The 14,004-nt window shown below is 42.5% G+C and overlaps 1 protein-coding gene across 1 annotated transcript in view; it reads right to left on the bottom strand.

Moving 5' to 3' along the window:
- The window catches only part of tgfbr3 (transforming growth factor, beta receptor III), a 61,250-nt gene extending 51,529 nt beyond the window's left edge, over positions 1 to 9,721 (bottom strand). Inside the window, exons 1-2 of the mRNA XM_054789614.1 lie at positions 9,508 to 9,721; positions 3,892 to 4,058 (exon numbers count right to left, since the gene is read on the bottom strand). Coding sequence (XP_054645589.1) covers positions 3,892 to 3,955 — 64 coding nt within the window. The 5' untranslated portion in view covers positions 3,956 to 4,058; positions 9,508 to 9,721. The remainder of the gene's footprint in view (positions 1 to 3,891; positions 4,059 to 9,507) is intronic.
- Between the last annotated feature and the right edge of the window lie 4,283 nt (positions 9,722 to 14,004).

Genomic DNA, 14,004 nt, shown 5'->3' with positions numbered 1-14,004 from the left:
GTGACCACACTGGGGGAAACGGCGTGATCGTAAGATGACCAGAAGATGACTCACAACCACAAGCACTTTTCTTCTAAACTTCACTGTCAAAGGTGACAAGTCTTTTTATCTGAGTAAACTGCGGCCATGCATCCGAAGACGTCCAGGTTGTTTTCATCGGGGCAGCCCCTCTTGAGGCCTCACCTTCACCCCCCCACCCCACCTCCTATTTTCCACAAGACCAGTCCTCCTCATAGACCATGTCCCAAATTTGGACCGTGGAAAATGTTCATCCAAGAATGGCTTCATGTCTGAGCTTTAAATAGAAGATAGTTGCTATAAATTGTCCACACGTTGCTTAAATTGTCTTCTTAATCAATCAAGAGTTTAGTAGAAAGTCCCTGAATCTTAATTCTTTGCAAGAAATCGAAAACATTCTGATGAACAACCAGTTTGAAGGGAGGGACGATTAAATTGATTGCCGATTGTGAGGAAATAAAGCAAAATTGCATGCACTTCTAGGCAACTACCAGCAGAGGCGCTGTTGATTCTTTTTTTTTCTTTTTTTTTTTACTCGTTCTACAGCTGCTGTTTGCTTTCCCTATCGTGGATTAAGACTTGAGAGTTCAGCGTCCACACACAAAGCTGTCTTATCATTGTCCTGGAGGCACAAGGAACATTCTTACAGCAGATGGACGTCCTGGTACAGTTCCTTGTATTCACACAGCAGAAAGCAGGTTTTGACATCTGGACACTAAGACGAATAAATCCGCTACCGAGCAAGTTTGTTGACTTTACGTATGTATTGTTTTTTTTTTTCCTATGTGCCACAGGACAGATAGTGAAGCGCCATAAAAATACATCCAAATAACAGTCGCTTCTTACTTAACAGTCACACTGTCCTGCTTTGGTTGCCACACATTATGCAATCTAATCTCTTATCTTAGCTAAAATAATAACAGAAAAAAGGTTATTGGCGCAAGCGTGGGGTTTATGTTGCTCATGCGCTCTTATTTTCACAGTTTGACGACATCATTAAGTCAACAACTCTGCACTCGCCTCATAAAAATGCCCACATCTCACTGGGTTTTTTTTGTTGTCAGAATTGTTTTGTAATGGGTTATATTTGCACGTAAAATCTAATACAGACCATATCAACAATTGTTATTCACATATGGCCAACCTTAAAACCTTCTGAGCACAATTGAAATGTGATTTATATAACATTCTACTTCCAAAAGTGAATACATGCCTTTTTTTGGCCATAAAAATGGAAGAAAATAACATAAAATCTAAAAATGTATAGTGTTTCCCTATATATTCACCATAAATTAATTTGGACCGCAACAAATTCCTTTAGCTCTACACTTATAAACACATTATAGCACACCTGGTCTGCCAGAGAATAAGAAGATGTAGCAGGAGGGATCAGTGTTGTAACAGTAACAGTCAGTTTAATGTTCATTTATTCCTTTTATTCAACTCATTCCCTTTCATTCAACATCCTTCTCCTTTTCTATGCCGCTTCTCCTCATTAGGGTCACGCGGGTATGCTGGAGCCTATCCAAGCTGACTTCGGGCGACAGGTGGGCTACACCCTGGACTGGTCGCCAGCCAATGGCAGGGCACATATAGACAAACAGCCATTCACACCCACATGCATATCTATGGACAATTTAGAGTCGCTTAACATGCATGTTTTTGGAATGTGGGAGGAAACCGGAGAACCCGGAGAAAACCCACAGAGAACATGCAAACTCCACACAGAAATGCCCCATGGAGATTCGAACCCAGATCTTCCCGATCGCCGGACTGTGACTGTGTGGCCAACATGCTAACCACTAGACCACCGTGCGGCTTCATTCAACATTTATATGCATTGTAAAATTATAAAAACGAGTTTTGTGCTAGCATTTTTGGCATTCTGGAACGGATGAATTGGATTTACATGATTTTTTATGGCAAAATTGATTACGTTAGCATCTGTTTTGGTTAGAACCAGACCTTCTGGAATGAATAAATGACACTAACCAAGGTTCCACTGTATTTATAAAAAATTGTATTCAGACTCCTTTATATACTCTTTTTCAAAAATGTGACCAGCGACAAATCAAGTAAAGTAACTTTTGAAGACATGAAAGCACGTATCGCTCTTCTTAACAAGCAGCAAGTGCTGCTGTGGGCCCCTCCCGCATCGAAAAGCACTCACAGGTGGCTCCTCCTCGTTTGAGTCGCGACAGAATTAAAGTTAATTTGTAAACATATTTGTTTTGCTTTTCATGTTTTTTTACTCCCTTTTTGCCAATACATCATAGCCAGTTATACAAATTCCACAATTACATCATCCCCACATCCCACCACAAATACAATGATGAAACAATGATGCATGCAAATGAGAGCTGATAGCGTTCCAGGACCACATCACCCGTCCCCACTGAACCACAGTGGAGAGGTTCCGACTAATCAAGCGAAAGCAGGTCGAGCTGCAGAGGAGGTGAAAGTGATTTTCTGCCAGCATCCATTCTGAGCATCACCCTGCCAAGGGCCGATCCTGGCAAGTGGCTCCTGCTCATTTCTGGCAGGGCTCCTGCAAGACTTAATTTCCCTGCAAAGCCTAAAGTCTGGCCAAAAGTGCACACTATATCCTTCATAAAATAGCAGCGCGGTGGCGGTGAGGTGCTCTCAGTCCCGTCTGGCTCGGTAGCGTTATGGGAGGGACAGATCCTGGATTGCGTTACTTCGAGAGAAGTCTCAGCATTACATAAGACAAATCCAGAGGGCAGACGGGAATGTTTGCACAGATGCGGCATGCTGGCACGCGGAGGCTAAACTGCCACATTGAAAGCACGTCCATCAGCAGTGAGGACAAATAAAATCATCTTTTAATTTATTTACCTGCTCTAAACGTGGTTCTGAATACGTGCGTGTTTGCTCGCTGCCAGCGGAACCTGCAGGAAAAGGGCATTTGTGTCTCCGGTGACAACGTGCAACAATGCACACATGCAGAAAGATTCAGAGGGAAACTTCATACGTGACTTCATTGTGTTGGAGATCCTGGCTTTGTGGGAGAGACCATGTTTGCCACATAACATACTTATTGTCAGCGAACAGGATTCAAACCTCCAGAGAACACTTTGGTACAAGAACAACCTTAATGAGAAACTACTCTATCAGTGTTTCCCATACATTCATTTATTTGAGGCGGCCTGCAGATAAACATTTCACAGTCTTTCATAATAAAAGCACGAGAAAGACTCCAAAAAATTCCACAAAGTCAGAATTAAGACAATTGCTCCTCCACACTGCCCTTGGCTAATGAAGCAGATGAAGTTGCTCCTCCTTGTAGTGGACGAGGACATTAGAGCCCAGCGTCCAGAGCCTTCTTTTTGTCCTGAGGCATGACGAACATTCTTAAAAAGGTCAAGGTGACAGCAGCAGATGGACATCCTGGTAGAGTTCCTTGTATTCACACAGCATGGCAGTAAAAAGCTTCTCTTTGTACAGTAAAGGTCACAACACGAACATTCCTCCAAGAGCAAGAAGCCGCTGATTTCCCTCAGTTTGCGGTTTGGGTAGCGGCTGTGTGTGACATCATCCCAAGCCTTGTATTAATTCGAGGGACACACTGAGGGCGTACTGTGCATGGCAACCATTCATCTTTGTCCACGACTTGACTGTCTTTTCTGAGGCCGTAAATCTCAGAGTGGCATCTTCTGACAGCTCACAGGCCTTCTGGCTGATTGTGTTTTGTGTCAGCGCTTTCTTACGTGTAAATCCCCTTTTACTCATCACCCTCACCACGGCTAGCGAGAAAAGCATGCCGGGAGAAACGGTGGAAAATCCCAGAGGGTGCGTGCGCCACGGGCTGACTTGTGTTTGCTATTGTTCTTGACGTGAAGGTGAGTAACTTACCTGCAGATGCCAGGCAGCAGCACGCTGCAAGAAGCAACAAGGCGGGGGCGCATCTTCTGGCCATTGTTCCAAGCTGGCAGCAGGCTTCAATATGAATACAATATTTGGAAGTGGTTGGAAGGCCTCTTTTCCTTCTTTCCCTCAGCTACAGGAAGTCAGAGCTCTCCCTGCAAAGTGAACAAAAGAGGAGAAAGTCAAGCAGTTGTACTCCAGCAAGGGGGGGGGAGGTTAACAGCGCCCCCCCCCACAGGAATTGAGGGAAGCGCAAGATTGGCGAGCGGGGGATTAATCCTGCAGGGTTAATTGGGAGTCATGCACACTTCAAACGCTTGTTCAGATGGAGAGAGGCTGTGCTTTGGAACATGCCAGGAGGTATTAACACATTCTGACTGAGGGCAGCTTCACCTCCATGACAAGTTTAACACCCGCACTCACTTTCTTTAAGCACAAAGGTACCAAAGCACTGCAATTTGAGCTACTTTATTAAGAAACATGCTTTTATCCAAAAAGTCTGTATCAATAACTTCTTACAGGGGATCAATATGTACACTGAAAGACCCATAATATATTACAATAATCAATACACAGTAGGAGCCGATTAAGTCGGTTCTGCTTATGACTAAAAAAAGTGCCCGCTTAAGTCGACCGTGTTTATCGGCATAAAATTTGAGCTCTGAAGTGGTCATTTCTATGAAAAATGGCTCCATTTATTTTCCCTAGTTTGTTTGCCACCTCAAGAAAGATTTGTGCAAATATATGAAAACAGAAAAATCTGAATAAAATTAAAGCTGCGAGCAGCGTTAAACCCCCTAAGTCAGTGGTCCCCAACCTTTTTTGACCCACGGACCGGCTTGTGTTCCCACAAATCTCCCGTGGACCGGGGCGGGGGGGTGGATGTTGGGATTCGTACATTATCTTATCTCTGGAGTTTTTCCAGAGAGATTTCCAGAGGTAAAAGGCAGTGTGCTAGCATGAATTCACTTGAGACAAATGTGCACATTAGCACTCAATAAGTCATCAAATCTTACCTTTATGCATTCCCACATAGTATCAGCATTTGAGACCAAATATGAGGTGAAAGAAAAATGATAAAAATACAGTAGTAGTCTATCTGTGCGGCGAGAGAAAGTTAGCACACGCACAATGGACATGCGTCAAGTGAGACGGATGTAACAGAGAGAATCCGGACACTTTTGAAAACAAAACATCATGGAAATTATTTTTTCTTTCTGTGCGGCCCGGTACCAAATGACCCACGGCGGGGGTTGGGGAGCACTGCCCTAAGTAACTCAGGGTTCATACAAGTAAGTAAACTTTCTTTGTAATTTCCTGTTGCTACTGGGTGGCACTGTGACATACTTGGGAAGTGAGCTATGCATAACTTCGGGGTGCCATCTTCATCATACGCACCCATTATGGTGAACATCTGACCTTGTGGAGCGGACTTATAAGTGTTCACATTTTTGTGGCTAATTGTCAGGCTAAGCATCAAGTTTGGTGCCATGCCCTGCCTACCTCCAATGGCAGAGACTAAAAGGATTCACAATATGTCATTATCCATCTGTCACGTGTTCATGACTTTGATTTAGGCTCATTTAGTCCAAGTCCCTACGAGGAGTTCATCAAAATACAACACCTGCTTTTGGCCCTAAATGTCCAGTTCAAACCAAAATGGGCACCTTCCTGTTTATCTGCGAACATAGGTTCCTAAGACTTTTTTGTGCATCCTGTCATGACAGACTTGTCCACCAAATTTGGTGACGATTGGTGAAACTGGCGGTATGGGCTAACTTTGGTGAGTTTTCATGCACGTTAAGAGACCCAAAAATGCAAGGAAATGCATGCAATGATAATAATAATAACAATAATAATAATAATAAACATAGCAGTTCCAATAAGGCTTTAGCAATGCTATTGTCCGGTGCTCTGGCCCTAAATGTAGGCTCTGTTGACAACCGCTTATATTGACATCAGTCAGCCAGTGCGAGGGGTGTCAAGATAAACGGGTTCCACTGTAATAGGATTAACAACATAATGGTTTACGTAAGACAATGCTATTTTGATTCTAGGATGGTGAAAAGCAGTAAAGAAAAATCCTGGCTGCACACGTTTATCCCAAAGGAGAAGCCCCACCACATTTAATGGCTTCTTCCTCCGCCCGTTCCCCACCCCTGCACAAACTTTCTATACATAACCTCTTGCCTTGTGCTTGGGAGAGGTAATAAAGAAAGGATTCCAAGGTGAATCAGTGCATGAAACAAATACATCCTTAGAACAAACACAAAGGTCTGAGAAGGTCCTAGGTGTACATTTTGGCGCCGTGAGGGGCGGGGGGATAACAGACTTGGAGCCACGGTTCACGGTCCGCTTAGTGAAGCGTTGTCGCACAAAGTGGCGAGAGGAGCATCGCACGGCTGCACAAACAGCTGCGGGACAAAAGAGGCTTTCAGTGCGCGCCAGCTGCGGGGTCTGGGAAGTCATTTTGGAGGATCATGACAAATATTACACTTTCAGCCAGCGAGTCCGAGCCGGAGCCCCTTAGCGTGATTTATGTTCCTCCTTGACCCTCATGTCCGGCCCAGCAGTCAGGTAACGTGTGAGAGGCACAGCAAAGGTAAAAGGTAAAGGTACTTTACGTGACGCATAACATCAGTGGTTCACTGCGTTTAAGCTCTCCCCGAGGAGCACAGGGACCACATCCAGATGTTGTGCTAATACTTTGGTGGATGGCGAGGGAAGCCATCGTACCTGTCAGGCTCCACACACACTCGTGAGGTAATAACCACTCATCCATCACGCTACCAAGCACTGCAGCTTCCTCATTACACCCCAGAGACGGCATCGTATTTTTCCAACTCTTCCCAGGAGTTAAGCTCAGCCCAGGGCAAAGCCTGTTTTGGGTTTGGGAGAAAGGAGGTCCGAGTGCACCGGACTCCCCGCCACGGTGCTGCTTTTGTTGCAGCAACACTCAAATCACCTCATGTGACTTCTCCTCCAACCCCCCGCTCACTTGATTCTGTGTCTCAGTACACTTCAGTAAGTATACTGTGTACACTGTGTACTAAGTTTGTCCCAAAACGATTACTAAGTTTGGAAAGGTGTGACAGTCTCTGCCCTTCTGCTATGTAGCCAAGATGGCGACTATTGAGGGTGTTAAAGCATAGGTCACAACCGGTCGTGCGGGCTCCTACGGCCAGTCTACGTGCAAAAAAACGCAAGAAACGCACGGAGGGCACGTGTGTGATGTGTAGACTGGTTCTTTGTCATGACAAACAAACTGTATGGGTGCTTACGTTTTTTTCAGGTTGGAAGACAAACTTACACACTTAGTATGTGTGTGCGTTGTCAGCGTGTGTCTTTCGTACGTTTTGCTGGTGTCAGGTTTGGGCAAAATGGCAATGTTTTTGTACGTCGCACTTGCGGACTTCTATGTGTGTCGTGCGCCACACATGCACCCCGCATATGTAATTAGTAGGTGTGTCACGAGATCTCGTGTGAAAGGTGACGAGATTTCTCGTTTGGAGAACAGCTGCATTGCGAGATAAGGGCAGCCCGAAGCCTATCAGACTGAAGTATGGCACAGCTGGTCTGGGGCGTCTGGGGAGTCTTTTCCAGTTTATTTTGGGGAGGTGGAGAAGAGTTTCTATCACTGCAGGGCTTGTTTACGCTAACAATTCTTCGTTCGTTGTGGTGCAATCTCCTGGGACAATGAACTCCTCGCCATACACACGAAGCCTTTCCATCGATGGTAACACTGTATGCCACACTCCATTTCGGTCGGCATGGCTTGACAAGCTCCACATTTACACCACCAAGTCATGCCGGTGTAATGACTTGCCCCCCATCTGCTACCTTCGAAGCTTCACTCTCTCTTCTTGCGAGCTCAGCTTCTAAAACCTGTAGCTCATCCTCCGTATATGCAGGCTCAAAAAGAAGGTTCTGGATCCTCATTTTTCAAAAGTAGTCGGCGACGGTGGTTCTCACGTAGTCTGCCATGATTAAGAGTAACAAACAGACATGCGCGTGACCCGCTGCTGTTGTTGACAGAAGTAGCACTAGATGGGAAATCAATGCGCCCAAGAAAGAAGTTCCGGTAATGTTTAAAATGATCAAAATACAGCAAAATATTGTAAGTATTGCATGTTATTATGAATGTACCTGTTAGTACATGGTCACAGCATGTATATAAAACAATAAAACATTGTTGGAGGTTTTTTTAGAGGACTTTATAGTCGAAATAGGGGTGTCCCATGACGTGCATTGTTAGCACCCTCGTGCTAACTGTTTTTCTCTTTCTTTAGAACGCACAGACGAGGGAAAGACATGTGTGCTCATGTTTCACATAAGGATTGTGGATGATGGCAGATGGACGTTGCGTGACCAAACGTGCCGACCTTGAGCACGGATCAGAGCACCGACATTATCCAGAGCACGGTATGATTGACGTAGGGGGGGCATGGGAGGCAGGAGGCACTATATTATGTACTACTTTATATACTATACTTACATTTCCTTAAGGTTGTCAGGTCTGTTAATGTCTTTACTTATGCTTGAACAATGCTGGCGCCAGCAACTTATACAGTGGTTTGTACAGTATCACGCCAGAAAATAATTGAGAATACTCGCTTAGTGCACAGGTGGGTTTGTTTTTGTCTGTGTGTGTGTGTGTGTGTGTGTGTGTGTGTGTGTGTGCACTAATGTTAAACTCAAGACGTCTGAGCCGACACATCATTTTGTGGTCCACGAAAAATAATGGAAATAATGTGCACTTTATCTCTCATAGTAAATGTACTGTGTTTCTGTTTTGACAGAAAATTATGCTGCTTGCAATTGCACTTCTTAGCACATTTAACGTATTTAACATATTTTTTAGTTATGGAACATATTGTCAAATACATTCTCCAACAGTTGTATAGTTTAAATATGCGTTTGTCGCCTTGACTTCTGACTCCAAAGAAAGTTATCCATCAATTTGTAAGCAATGGTAATCAAATGACGGGGAAATTGTGTAGTAATATCATGAGGCGAGGCTGTGATGCTGTATCTACAGTATATGCGTTCACCGTTCTGAGATGTGGCCCATGATGAAAATGACTGCTAAGCCGAAAAGTTGAAAATGAGCCCTGAACACATGAAAGACAAGCGTCAACATTATCCGGGATTCTATGCTGATATTCCTTAAAAAAAAAACAACAGAAAAATATGGACTGTTTATGTGCCAGAAAGGGTAAACTTGCAAAATATATAAATATTTTAAAAATACTTCTCAATTAAGATATCACAAGTGCAGTGACGTTAAAAAACTCATTAATCCAATTAAGCATTAAAATAAATGATGATAGCTGTAAACCAAAGATGATGTTGTCAGTCACTTGCGTGTTGACAACACTGTCACACTGACAGTCCCCAAAGTACACTTGTTTTACACTACGTTTGTCACAACACAGACACAATAATAGTGCAGTACTACAGCGCACAGTGAAGTCTTGCAAGACCCAAGACGGATGATGACTCGTAATAAACGTATATCTCCACTGATGACACGTCGTTGCACAAAGTGGACAAACACAAAAACCAGCTGGAGGACACATTTGGACAGAATGTAAACAAACTTACCTCCAAGAAAACTCCTCCGGCAAAGTGATCTGAAGGCGGTTATCAGAGCTGCTCCCCCCCGGACAGGATGTTCACTCTTCGGCGAGGCTCCAGAAGCTGAACAAGAAGTGTCTTCGCTGGGACAGCCAACAACTACAACAAGAAAAGTGGCGGACAGAAAACGAAGTCCGCCTTCCTTCTCAAATTTAGCAGACTTTTTGCTGCCTTCAAGCACCCTTGGCTTTATTTGAGGGGGGGCGGGCCTAGGAGGGGGCGGGGGGCGAAGAGTTGGGGTGGTCAGGTCAATCCAAATGTCGATCACACCGATACCAAGGCCTCTAGCGCGAAGTGGGTGAAACTAACTACGTTTGTGTCCACCAGATACTTACTTGGACATTTTTCAAGGTACAGTAATTGAATCATTTCGTGATCATAATCAGAATTTAAAAAAAAATGCCAAATATGCTGGTCAAATTTTAAAAAGTTTGTAAACACCTTTATTTGTGAACAATTTAATTATATGATTACAACTATATGACAATGTAACAATATTAACAAAATAAACAATTATTCTCTTTTATTGCATACAAATGCTTGAGTAAAATAGTCAATAGTGGGAAATAACAGTAATTAGTTACATCATAGTTATTACGTTGTTATGGTTACATTGTCTTATTTAGTTGTATTTTTAGATTGTTAAATTGTTCACAAATAAGTTTGTTAATAAAAGTTTGTTTGCCCAAACCCATTGTCTAAGGATCGGTATTGCCAGTCGTGGCCCTGTATTTACTTGATATCGAATCAGTACCATAATTTACAGTATCGCCTACCCCTAGCTAGGAGATTCCTTAAGGGGGCGGGCAAGTCCCGCATAATGGTGACGTCACTGCGCAACACAATGCACTTCAATCGGACGACTACTACTACTACTACTACTACTATTTATTATCTATACAGTATTATCTGTACAGTAGGCTTTGTGCAGTAATTGGTGAGTTATATATACATTTTATTGTCTTGCATTGTCACGTATTTATAGTTTATTTGCCCAACTAGTGACTGGTGGCTTGCAATTAGCATTAGCATTCGAAAGAGCTATCAATCAGTGTTTGTTGCAATGGCCTGTCTTGGAAATGTGTTATCAAAGTTAAATTGGATTAATTACAAAAATTTGATTAATTGGGATAAACTAACTGTGGTAATCAAGAATAAAAAGACTACAAGCAGGAGACGCTATCTAGTTGACTCGTTAACTCTTATTGATTAGTCATTCATTGATCTGTCGTTCAATAACAGTGGAAGCGCTGTGGTGAAGATTTACTCATCTACAGCACCCCCGAGTGGCCTAAAATGGTAATACTACCTGAGAGGAGCCTCAACTAGATCAAAATAATGAGTAACAAAATACTGTATACTACTACCAACAGTAATACTACTACTAATAATAGTAAATATACATGCAGGTGTACAATAAAAATTTCAATAAAATTATATTGATGACATAATTTCCATTTTAAAACCACATAGAGCAGAACAAGATTACATTTATTAGTATTAATAGATTAGATTAGTATTAATATTTTGCAATTAGAGGCTTTGCGTTCATCCAAGCTTGGAAAATTATTGACTTCACATGCTCTCAATTGAAGCTTTCAAACTTTGGGCTGAGGTGGTTATTTTGGACCACATGACCACGAGGGATTCTGTTGCATGCCATCTTTCCCACCCCCTAACCTAGCTTTGCCTTGTGTCATTGATCATTTGTCCAATCATCATAAAACAGTGAGGATGACTGCAAAACAGGTAGCGTGTCTCCCACCTTGTAGAGGTCAAGGCCTTACTGTACTTTAACGTAAAATGGTATTCAATATTGTGAAATGACTTTCTGCAGCATAAGAAGCTAGCTTAGATGTTTGTAGATGAAGTCTAGCAGTGTGCTCTTGTTTTGACATGAGACGTCTTGCTTTTGGACGTCTGGCAGGGGGCTCATTAATCGCGTCCCGTCTTTGGACACCCTCCCTCCCCGCGGCACTTTGCCGTCCTTCTGTTTCCCAACTCAAGTAAATAAAGTGTGTCAGCGCTTGAAAGCTGAAGGACTGTCAATCAATTAAGTCATTAGTGAGAGCTGGATTTACTGACTGCAGAGGACCCTAACAAGACAACCAGGGAAGGGGGGATAGGGGGTGGGGGTGACCAGCTTGTATTGAAGTATGGGGGTCATCCACTATTCTCTTTAGCTGGATGCCTCTCAGACAAACAACAAGAACTTTGAAGAGAACAAAGGCATCGGTGAGACTTTTAAACATTTGCTCAGAGGAGACAACACATAAATGCAACCAGTCTCAATGTCCCCTCTGGCCTTCTATTAGCAGCCCCCTACCCCCAGTCAAAGTGGTCTTTGTGATGTACGTCAACGGCGTGTTTACAGACAAGCTCAATCCCCTCAAAAGACGACAAAGCGCAAACTTTAGTACAGCGAGCTAAGTGGCTACAAACTTTGTCTTTTGCAATGCATTTGGTGATGCGTTCAAGTCCATCCGTACGTCTTAGAACTCACAAACTGGGTCGGGCAACACTCGGATTTAGCCAGAAGTAGACAGTAGACAATAACGGTTGTGTTAACTCATTTGCAGTGGATACTACATCTTTACTGCTAGACAAGCTGTACACTGACTTTTCTAAAGAATAGCCAACTTCACTTTCGATAGTATTGTTCCTTGACAAGTTATTCGCAAGGGAGGGGGTCATGCTCTGCTTCATGATGTCACAGTACATGTTGGAATTCATCTTTCCCTCAATGAACCGCAGCTTCCCAGTGTTGTAACCTAAGAACAAAAAGTCACAATTTGACAAAAATAATGTAATATGAGGAAAAATATCATTTTAGTAGCATAAAGTTGAAATATTAAGAAAAAGGCTTTAAAACATGTTTTTTAAGTTCATAATATAAGAAGCAACAAAACAAATAAAGTTGTTACAATGTTATGAGAATAAAGTCAAAATATTCTGACAACAAAGTTATAACTACGCAAAGAAAGTCTACAAGAAGAAAGTTGGAAATAGTTGGAAAATAATAAAACAACAGACATGGAAAAAAACGCTGTAATTTTACGAGAATAAATATTACGAGAAAAAAGTTGTATTCTAATGACAAAAAGTTGCAATTTTATTAGAATAATATTATAACATTATGAGGAAAACTAATGTCATTTTCGTAGCATCCATCTTCTATGCCGCTTATCCTCCTTAGGGTCGCGGGGGTATGCTGGAGCCTATCCTAGTTGACTTCTGGCGAGAGGCGGGGTACACCCTGGACTCAGCCAATTGCAGGGCACATATAGACAAACAAGCATTCACACTCACATTCATACCTATGGACAATTTAGACTCGCCAATTAACCTAACATGCATGTTTTTGGAATGTGGGAGGAAACCGGAGTACCCGAAGAAAACCCACACACACACGGGGAGAACATGCAAACTCCACACAGAGCAGAGCTTCGAACCCAGATCTACCCGATCTCCTGACTGTGTGGCCAACATACTAACCACTCGGCCACTGTGCGGCCCATTTTCGTAGCATTAAGGTGAAATATTAAATAAAAAATGTTAGATTTTTGAAAGTCATATTATAAGAAACACAACTGTTTACTACAAAACTACTGTAAAGTTTTCAAAGTAAAAATGTACAATGACCGTAATAATATGCTTTTTCACCTATATAACAAAGCTGAGATGCAGTTTTTTTCTTGAAATATATATAAAGTTTCAGCATATAGTTGTTTGAAAAAGTGTTTGCCCCCTTCCTGATTTCTAATTTTTTTGCATGTTTGTCACACTTGAATGTGTCAGATCATCAAACTAATTTAAATATTAGTCAATGACAACACAACTGAACACAAAATGCAGTTTTTAAATGAAACTTTTTATTATTAAAGTAGAAAAAAATATCCAAATCTACATGTCCCTGTGTGAAAAAGTGATTGCCCCCTAAACCTAATAACTGGTTGGGTCAACCTTAGCAGCAACACGTACAATTAAGCGTTTGCAGTAACTTGCAATGAGTCTCTTACAGCGCTGTGGAGGAATTTTGGCCCACAATGGGGGGCTTTCCAGCATGAAGCGCCTTGTTAAGGTCATGCCACAGCATCTTAATAGGATTTAGGTCAGGACTTTGACTAGGGCGCTCCAAAGTCTTCATTTTGTTTTTCTTCAGTCATTCAGAGGTGGACTTGCTGGTGTGTTTTGGATCATTGTCCTGCTGCAGAACCAAAGTTGGTTTCAGCTTGAGGTCACAAACAGATGGCCAGACATTCTCCTTCTGGATTTTTTGGTAGACAGTAGAATTCATGGTTCCATTTATCACAGCAAGTCTTCCAGGTCCTGAAGCAGCAAAACAGCCCCAGACCATCACACTACCACCACCATATTTTACTGTTGGTACAATGTTCTTTTTCTGAAATGCGGCGTTACTTTTACACCAGATGTAATGTGACACACACCTTCCAAAAAGTTTAA

The sequence above is a fragment of the Dunckerocampus dactyliophorus genome, chromosome 10, assembly GCF_027744805.1.
Source record: "Dunckerocampus dactyliophorus isolate RoL2022-P2 chromosome 10, RoL_Ddac_1.1, whole genome shotgun sequence".
In the NCBI taxonomy this organism is placed as follows: Eukaryota; Metazoa; Chordata; class Actinopteri; order Syngnathiformes; family Syngnathidae; genus Dunckerocampus; species Dunckerocampus dactyliophorus.
The sequence above is the reverse complement of the archived record's forward strand: the minus strand, read 5'-3'. Positions and strand labels throughout refer to the sequence as shown.